The sequence below is a fragment of the Doryrhamphus excisus genome, chromosome 16, assembly GCF_030265055.1.
Source record: "Doryrhamphus excisus isolate RoL2022-K1 chromosome 16, RoL_Dexc_1.0, whole genome shotgun sequence".
Lineage (NCBI taxonomy): Eukaryota > Metazoa > Chordata > Actinopteri > Syngnathiformes > Syngnathidae > Doryrhamphus > Doryrhamphus excisus.
In genome coordinates, this window is record NC_080481.1 from 3,577,586 (window position 1) to 3,587,252 (window position 9,667).

General features: G+C 40.1%; 2 protein-coding genes across 4 annotated transcripts; both read left to right on the forward strand.

Annotated features, from left to right (window-relative positions):
• The first annotated feature begins 291 nt into the window (after positions 1-291).
• LOC131104190 (gastrula zinc finger protein XlCGF8.2DB-like) lies at positions 292-3,642 on the forward strand. The gene is given in 3 exon segments (XM_058051110.1): positions 292-547; positions 1,663-2,384; positions 2,387-3,642. Coding segments are annotated over 2 exon segments (1,140 nt in total). The 5' UTR covers positions 292-547; positions 1,663-1,693; the 3' UTR covers positions 2,836-3,642.
• Positions 3,643-4,963: 1,321 nt separating this feature from the next.
• LOC131104188 (zinc finger protein OZF-like) lies at positions 4,964-9,149 on the forward strand. Of its 3 annotated transcripts, XM_058051107.1 has the most exons (5): positions 4,965-5,062; positions 5,299-5,394; positions 5,904-6,413; positions 7,335-7,437; positions 7,675-9,149. In XM_058051107.1, exons 3-5 carry the CDS (start codon positions 6,030-6,032, stop codon positions 8,706-8,708), a joined length of 1,521 nt encoding a protein of 506 aa, XP_057907090.1. In that variant the 5' UTR covers positions 4,965-5,062; positions 5,299-5,394; positions 5,904-6,029; the 3' UTR covers positions 8,709-9,149. The 3 variants fall into 3 exon arrangements, with proteins under 3 accessions (XP_057907089.1, XP_057907088.1, XP_057907090.1); XM_058051106.1 differs by having other exon boundaries at positions 4,964-5,394; positions 5,530-6,413; XM_058051105.1 differs by having other exon boundaries at positions 4,964-5,394.
• Positions 9,150-9,667: the final 518 nt, after the last annotated feature.

Genomic DNA, 9,667 nt, shown 5'->3' on the forward strand with positions numbered 1-9,667 from the left:
TTACATAACTCCGTTGCTATACTATGATCTTGTATTTGACTGCCATTTTCACTGTAAATAAAGTTCTTACCAAAAAAATAAGCAACGACTATCAGAATTGGACCGTGGCGCCTGTTTTAATATGTCGCCAAAATAATATTACAAAAACAATTATATATATTTATATGTTTTTAATTAAATTAAGCTAAAATGACTGCACATGCCATATTTATTATTCACCGCCTGGCGGATGCGTCACACGAGCTACAAATCAACAAAGCGCATGCGCACATAGTCAGACATCATGGCGTTTGAACATAATACATTCATTTATGGGTAGCCTTCCGAGAATAGATAATTGTTTAAAATATTCATTGTGAACGACGCAGATATTAAGAGACAATGAGAGAGTCACTCATTCAAGTTGTAACTCGTGTCTGTGAACTAGCTTAGCGTCCTAGCTTCTAACAAATGAACCCGGAAGTACAAATACTGCGAGGGTTGAAGAAATGTGAGAAAGAACGAGGAACTTTCTCGAAGAAGCGCCAAGTTGTGCGACACAGAGCAGGTTAGTGTATAAAATGTGTATTTACCCCCCGTGAATGGCCATTTTCGTTGTGTACACCACATATCCATTGGGCCGATGTCCGCATGGATACTAACATGATGGGGAAGCTCTTTTTCAGTTGCCTTCGTCTTAGTCGTTAACTGGTCTTTAACTGGTCTTTAACTGGTACCGGCACATAACCACACACTGAGACGAAGTGGAGGTGATGGCCTATTTACTCCAGCTGCTTGCGTCTTTAACATGAGTATACACCACCTTCTAGTGGTAGCATTGGTAAATACAACAACAGACACCGATAGATCGCTTTAATACACCACAGAGATTTGTAATGAGTTGAGTTCATATTTAACGGCTATGGAATGCTGTATCTCGTAGTGACCAATAGATGGCAGTGTTGTACTTTCTTCTTTGTGACAAGCTTTTCCTTATTAGAATAAAGAAGTGTTTTGATGCAGTTGACTGGCACCTCAGAGTGCTTATTCCTTCAGCAAATATTGTAATATAATAACACAAGTACTCAAGCAAGTACTACTGTGAGAATACTACTTGCAGAATACCCGCATGGAACTGTGAGTGATTGACAGCCATTAATGCCACTCCCCCTTTTTAGGGCTGAAGCACAAATCTCATTCAATTTTAACTGGTCATTGTGACTCATTCATTTCGGTCATTGTACTCTCAGGGCATTGAATCGACCGTAACTGTAACAACCGTAACGGTTGTCTAAAAATACGTTTTGCCTCTTGTCCAAGCAGGCTTGAACAGTTCGTGCTCAAAGACGATGTGGGACAACTCTAGTCTGAGAAATTGGTGCAAGATGTCCAGAGTGGAATGGTTTCGCTCTTTTGTGGTGTTAAATGATGATGGTTAGGTTACTGTGTTCTTTTCACAAAAAGCTGTTTTTCTCTCTATTTTAGTCGGTAACTGACATTTTCCTGAAACGTACTTATGTTCTATTGCTGATTACTAAAGGGTATAAACATTTTTTTCTAATCTTTCTTTTGGTAGGTTCCATGTTCATATAGTGCTTCTCAAATAGTGGAGCCGATGCGGGTGCAGGACAATCCCTCACAAGAGATAGTTAAAAAAAACATGTCTCTGTCTTCTTTTGTCAGTGAATTTGAACAGCAGGAGTGGAACTACAGGATGGTGCAGCAGGAACCACAGCCACCTCACATGAAAGAGGAAGGGGAGGAGCCGCAGTCCTCCTATATTGAACAGGAAGATCACAGCATCGGTCAGGAGGAATTTGAACGGCTGGAGGTTATTGTTGTCCCTGTGAAGAGCGAAGATGATGTGGATGAAAAAGAGGTGGAGCCTCCAAGCAGCAGCTCCACTGACATGACAACAAAAGTCGATGGAGGACATTGTGGTGAAGCACAAACAGACAGCCTATTAGCTCCATTATCAGATAGCGACGGCACAACGTTACGCTGTTCTCACACTGAAGACTCTAACGCTGGTATGAGACGTCACACTGACAACACGAGCTGGAAATGCTCTCAATGTAATAAAACATTTGCTAACAAGCGATATCTGAAAACACACATGAAACGACACACACGAGAGAAGCCTTTTGCCTGCTTAGTTTGTGGTAAAGTATTCTCTCAAAAAGAAGATTTGAATAGACATACAAAAATACACACCGGAGAGAGACCTTTTCTTTGCTCAGTTTGTGGCAAAAGATTCATGCATAAGTCACATTTGAAGGAACACACAAGAATGCACACTGGAGAGAAACCTTTTCCATGCACGGTGTGCGAAAAAAGATTTTCTCAAAAACGCCTTTTAAATACACACACGAGAGTGCACACTGGGGAGAAACCTTTTCCTTGCTCGTGTGCGGTAAAAGATTCTCTCAAAAACGCGTTTTAAAAAAACACACCAGAGCACACACCGGGGAGAAACCTTTTCCCTGCTTAGTGTGTGGTAAAATATTCTCTCACAAATGTGATTTAAAAACGCACACCAGAGTACACACCGGAGAGAAACCATTTTCTTGCTCAGTTTGTGCTAAAGGATTCACTTAGAAGTCAAATTTGAAAGAACACACAAAAATACACACTGGAGAGAAACCTTTTCCTTGTACAGTGTGTGGTAAAAGATTCTATCAGAAAACGAATTTAAATGGACACGCAAGAATACACTCTGGAGAAAAACCTTTTTCTTGCTCAGTTTGTGGTAAAAGTTTCCCTTGGAAAATATCTTTGATGAGACACATAAGAACACACACTGACAGTATTATGAAAAAAAATACTTCTCACGTTGCTGTGAGTAATTTAATCTGACTTTGATAATGGGCAGTGGCGCAATTAAAAATAAGGCGAGGACTACAAATGGAACACTTTGGCTTTAACCAATCAGATTTCAAATCACCAGGCACACAGGAACATCAGGATTTTTCCATCCTTGTCATCTGAAAGCATGTTCCCAAACACTTAAAATTACGGCGTACACTTGAACACTTCATCACAGTGCTTAATTGACCCTGTTGTGACACGAAGAAAGAGGCAGACACGGAGTTATTAATTGTTTTGTGTGTGTTATTTGAGCAAATGAGTGAGTTTTATAAACAATGAACACCTCTGTGTCTGACCAGTGCTTATTGGTGAGTGGTCAGCATGTCGGCCACACAGTCAGGAAATCGGGAAGACCTGGGTTCCATTCCCTGCTTGGTATTATTGTGTGGAGAAAAAAATGCATGTTAGGTTAATTGATGACTCCAAGTTTACGTATATGTGCCTTGTGATTGGCCAGGGTGTGCCCCGCATTGAATGTATGATGTATGTTATAGTATATTTTTTCATGTTTTTGTCATAAAAAACTGATTCTGAACTGCTGTATATGTTGTGTCGAGGTTTGGAGTTGTTTAGAGATTATGTATTTGAAGATAAATGGTTCCCTGGGTTTCGTCCTGAATTCTATACAGCCATGTATTGTTATAGTGCATGTTTGTATATTATTGAGAGTTTGTATTATTGTGATGGCATAGTGGTTGTATTAAGATGTGAATTGGGTCGTCCCTGAAGACCCAGGTACCAAATGTACAACACACCACAGCATAACATTACAAAATAAAGCAGGCTCTCAAATTATTCAAATTTCTAATCCAAAAAATACATTTTCCTAATTAATCATGATTAATCACCATTTGAAAATGTCTGAAATATACCCATTTTACTGTTATCACTTTTCTGTGATTGGCTACACTCACAAGTGTTCCCAAGGACTTCCAGATCGCTGCCGAAACCCAATTTCAAATGTTTCTAATTTCTGTGTAGGAGTTGATAATAAATGAATAAATCCTTTGGAGAGCTACTTGAAAAGTGGTTATGAGCTATTAGTAGTTTTTTTGCAGGACTACTTGTTAATTGCAGTTTGGGCTTCAGACTCTTCAACATGGCCAAGTAAAGCTGGAAAGGCATCAGACTTCAGCAACAGTTTGGCGGATGGTTCACACAGCAGTCCCATATTTTTCTCTTCACCTGGAATCTGCTACTTCAACCACTTCTGCTCACCTCTTTAGGCAAGTTAGCTGTCCTTCAAACCTGAACAAATATTTTCTGGAAGCCTTTGCTACGTGCTAATAAGTGGAAATCAGAGCAGTGAAACAGTGCAGTGGAACAATGATTGATTTTCTCCATGTGTGCTTTTTGTTCATATACTGTAGCACATGGGTGTCAATATATATATATATATATATATTATATAAAAAGGTATATTATTAGCATAATTATAAGAATAATAGCACACCGGCCTCACGGCTAGGAGTCACAAGTTCAATTCCACCCTCTGCCATCTCTGTGTGGAGTTAGCATGATCTCCCCGTGCATTTCTGGGTTTTCTCCGGGTACTCCGGTTTCCTCCCAAATTCCAAAAAAAAATGCTAGGTTAATTGGCGACTCCAAATTGTCCATAGGTATGAATGTGAGTGTGAATGGTTGTTTGTCTGTATGTGCCCTGTGATTGGCTGGCCACCAGTCCAGGGTGTACCTCGCCTCTCGCCCGAAGACAGCTGGGATAGGCTCCAGCAGGCCCGTGACCCTCGAGAGGATAAGCGGTAGAAAATGAATGAATATTTACAAAGAAGATCGTCAATATTGGCGCCATATATGTTTATCACATTTATATCTTGTGATATGAAGGAACCTTGAATTATCAAATAGCTCAGAAACGTGTCTTTATTTCAGTCCTTTTTTACCATAAAGCCCTAAAAAAACTCTCCAAAAACCACCAACAATGTTCCATTGACATAATTAAATAAAAGCTTTAAAACTCCGGTAGCAAAGTCGGAGCTCCTGCCTTGCATGTTTTTTCTTGTCAACAGGAAGTGATGTCCTTTATAAATTATAAATAAAGTTTTTAGTAGGTGAAAAAAGGCTCTATATCAACAATGCGCATGCGCAGTGATCGCCGTCTTGGAAAAACATTCAATTTCCGGGTAGCCTTCCGAGAAACACACAAACGCTAATTGTTTTAAATATGTAATGTGAATGAACAAGACATTAAGCGAGGGTAAGCGACGGTTTTACTCATTTCAGTATAAACTCGTCTCAATTAACTTCGAGATTAGCTTCTCGGGCTTAGCTAGCTTAATTTCCAAACCGCTAACAGAGACCCGGAAGTTGTCAATGTAGCGCTCAGTAAACGGGAGAGTACAGCGTCGTGATTGTGTGAAAGTGTTTAAAGTACATCTAATAAGGGCTTTGGACTAACAACGGCTGTTGAAGAAATATTTGTTGTGTGAAAAGAACGAAAGAAGACTACGAGGAGGACCTTTCGCCAACAAAAGAGGAGAAACAGCGATAAGTTGACGTCGAGAAGCATCAAGTTGTGTAACAGAGCAGGTTAGTTTAACTCTTACATTCACATGTTTATAAGCGTTCCATTTTGTTAATTAACACCACTTTTAAATGTTATCTCTGTGAATGTCCGTTTTCTGTATGTACTCCATGTTTTCATTACACCGATATCAAAATCAGCGATAGCCATTTTTCAGTTATCGTCAGTGTTTCTATTTTTAACTGAGTGTTTTTGTTGTTATATTGCTACATTATTTATGTTGTTCTCACCAACCGCCAACCATTTAAACAACATAAAATTACTCACCACTTTGAGGTTCCTCACTGCCTCAAATAATTGAAATATTGATATTATATTTTAGAGCACAAATATGTGGTATTTTCTTACCCTGCCAGGAAAACAATGATAGTCAATCACACATGAAAACAAGAGTATCACGCCATCCAGGGCGTGTACTACAAAGCAGGATTTCCTCTTGGTGCTTAGCTGGCTGTTTGTCGTATTGGCAGATGTCCATATTGACATATTTAACCTTTTTTCAATTTTAAAACAGATGGGCAATTGGAGGAGGAAGTGACCTCACTGCGAGAACACGTCCTCTCTGCATCACGCCTGAAATGCTGTGTTTTTGGTGCATTTTTTAGTTATTATATATTTTGTTATAGATATTTTTGATAATATGCCCGCTCGTTGTGTGGCAGGCTATTGCTCAAACACTCGAGCTGACGGAGTAAGCCTGTTCGCATTTCCAAAAGACCCCATTCGCCGCGAGCAGTGGGCCAGCCAAGTGCTACAAACACGAGTCAAATTTACACCGTCTGATTCTTCGGAATTGTGTTCAGCGCATTTCGAGGACAGTTGTTTTGATAATAGGCCTCGGATAAAGGAAAGTTTGGGACTGCCTGTGTATTACCGAAGGGTGCTTCTACCATCTGCTGTCCCGACTATCTTTCCTCGACCCAAACCGGGATCTGCCAGTGGAAACACCAGGCCTAAAGCAGATGGCAAGACACAAAGAAAAAGCCAAAGAAACTCAACAGTGGACAAGCATGCCCAGGTGGCTGTAAGTACATTTTTCTAAAGTTTTTACTAGATACAGCTGTGTTTAAGTGTTTGCTCCCATTCAGATTTCTTATTTTTAGCATGTTTTCGTCACTGTAATGTTTCAGATCATCAAACAAATTGAAATACTAGTCAATGACAAAATACAGTTTTTAAATGAAACTTTGTATTAAGTAAGAGAGTAATCGACATCTATCAGTCTGGAATAGGTTATAAAACCATTTCTAAAGCTTTGGGACTCCAGCAAACCACATTGTGAGCCATTATCCACAAATGGCAAAAACAAGGAACAGTGGTGAAATGTCCCAGGAGCCAGCCAATCACAATGACACCAAGAGCGCAGTGACGACTCATCCAAGAGGTCACAAAAGACCCCGCAACATCCAAGGAACTACAGGTCTAACTTGGTCTCAGTTAAGGTCAGAGTTCACGACTCCAGCATAAGAAAGACACTTGGCAAAAACAGCCTGCATTGCAGAGTTCCAAGACCAAAACCCCTGCTGAACAAACAAACATTAAGGCTCATCTCAATCTTGCATCTTGATGATCCTCAAGACCTTTGGGAAAATACTCTGTGGTCTGACGAGACAAAAGTTGAATTTTTGGAAGGTGTGTGTCCCATTACATCTGGTGTCAAAGTAACACTGCATTTCAGAAAAAGAACATCATACCAAGAGTAAAATATGGTGGTGGTAGTGTGATGGTCTGTGGCTGTTTTGCTGCTTCAAAACCTGGAAGACTTGCTGTGATAAATGGAACCATGAATTCTGCTGTCTACCAAAAAATGGTAGACTTCATGCTGGAAAACAATTCTGCAAAATTCTCTATTTTACATAGATCTGTCAGTGTCAATCACTGCCCATCAAACAGAATACCTTTTCTGGCCTTTTTTTTTCCACATGTGTTTTTTGTGTGTTATCAGATGCTCGGTGAACTGCCTTGTCAACAAGGGGGGGCAGCTCTGGCTCCCAAAACTGATAAAGTGCCACCATCAAGAACTGTTAGGACTCAACATCAGCTAAGAGGTACTTTTTTATAAAATAATTTGCCATGTTTTTAGTTGATTCCCTTCAAAACCACTTGTAATGTTTGAATTTGAAGGCACATGTACAACTGTGAGATGTATACGTATATTATCATTTGGGGGAGTTGACAAGGGTATCACTTCACACACACACACACACGGAACTTATGCTGGTGCAGGCCAATGCCTCACGTGACGAAGCAAAGCGAGCAAGTCTTTGTCTTTGTGTGGCGTGCAGATGTCAGTGAAGAACAACCTCCCTCTGAGCAGCAGGGGTGGAACCCCAGGATGGAGCAGGAGCAGCCACAGCCCCCCTATATTAAAGAGGAAGAGGAGGCTCACAGCATAAGTCGGGAGTCGCTTGAAGAACTGGAAGGGTTCCCGGTTATTGCTACCCCTGTGCTGACTGAAGATGATCAGGCCGAAGGTCACAAACATTTTCCTTGCACGTTGTGTGGTAAAAGATTCTTTCACAAATCTAGTTTAAAAACACACACAAGTGTGCACACTGGAGAGAAACCCTTTCCTTGCACGGTGTGTGGGAAAAGATTCTATCTCAAAGGTAGTTTAAAAACACACACAAGAGTACACACTGGAGAGAAACCTTTTCCTTGCTTGGTGTGTGGTAAAAGATTCTCTCAAAAGTGTTCTTTAAAGAGACACATAGAAATACACACAGGAGAGACACCTTTTGCCTGCTCAGTTTGCGCTGAAGGATTCACGGAGGAGTCAAATTTGAAGGAACACATAAAAATACACACTGGAGAGAAACATTTTCCTTGCTCAGTGTGTGGTCAAGGATTCACTGCCAAGTCGCATTTAAAAGAACACACTAAAATACACACTGGAGAGAAACGTTTCTCTTGCACGGTGTGTGGTAAAATCTTCTCTCAAAAGGGTGCTTTAAAGGCACACACTGTTGTACACTCAGGAGAGAAACCTTTTCTTTGTACCGTATGTGGTAAAAGCTTCTTTCACCAGGGTAGTTTAAAAACACACACAAGACTACACACTGGAGAGAAACCTTTCCTTTGCACGCTGTGCGGTAAAAGATTCCGTCACAGTGGTAGTTTAAAAGTACACACAAGAGTACACACTGGAGAGAAACCTTTTTCCTGCTCGGTCTGTGCTAAAAGGTTCCCTGAGATGTCCAATTTGAAGGAACACATAAAAATGCACACGGGAGAGAAACCTTTTTGCTGCACAGTTTGTGGTGAAAGTTTCCCAAGGAAGATATCTTTGATAAGGCACACAAAAGCACACACTCGTTAAAAAAAGGAAAATGTCGTCTTCATATAACGCTTGCACTTGTTTCTTGCTAGCTGATTGGCCATCCCTAATGTATTGTGATACTCCTGGGTGAAATTCACTCTGCCATCAGTGGGTGGCGCTGGAATCATTAGAAATGATTACATTTCATTATTATAGAAATCAAACTGTGATAATCCATGCATGTATATGCCTCTGAGCTTAACTTTAGTCACTCCTGGCATGATATGTCCTGTTAATGTTGAATTTGGAGGTCAAAGAAGTTCCAATCATCAGAATTGGAGCCATATATGTTTATCAAATGTATATCTGATATCAAGGAACCTCGGACTGTTAAATATCTTCAGAACTTCTGTTTATTTTTTTTCACTTGGAATGGAATTGTGGCTTGAGAGTCAACCCCCCTCCCCCCAGCTGGAGAAGTAAAAGATGTTGAAAACACCAGCCTGCCATCTTGTAATGTTTTCCCCTTCCTCTTCCTGTAGATGAGTTTTTTGTAGAAATATTTGTTTTTGCACAAATTTTAGCGCTATAGTAAAAGACAGTTCCTCACCAGTGAGGATCACACTGATGTCACTCGTGGTTTTAAATCAAATTGACTCTTCTTACCCCAAATTTAACCCCTAATTAACTAAAGCATTCAAGTTAATTCAAATAATTACAAAGTACACTTAAACGCCTCATCACATGAACAGTGCAGTTATTCTTGCTAATTTGACAATAAAATGCACAAAAACCTGATACAGTCCACGATACTGTCCTCTTGGAAGGTGCTTGTCACTGCCGTCCATCACAGAGAAGATTCTGTTGAAACTCCCCTAAATAATTTTTTTTCTGAAGTAGCCAAAATATGACTTTAACTATATAACCATATGAAACTGTCATTGTTTCATTTGGTAATATGGTTGAACTTAGAACAAGCGTTGTTATGCAAATCTCTCGCACTCGTTCAAAAGGAGAAC

Coding starts and splice junctions, on each gene's coding strand:
- LOC131104188 (XM_058051106.1), top strand. CDS start 6,030: ATGCCCGCTCGTTGTGTGGCAGGCTATTGCTCAAACACTCGAGCTGAC. Junction 6,414..7,334: donor ACAAGCATGCCCAGGTGGCT/GTAAGTACATTT, acceptor GTGTGTTATCAG/ATGCTCGGTGAACTGCCTTG. Junction 7,438..7,674: donor GACTCAACATCAGCTAAGAG/GTACTTTTTTAT, acceptor TGTGGCGTGCAG/ATGTCAGTGAAGAACAACCT.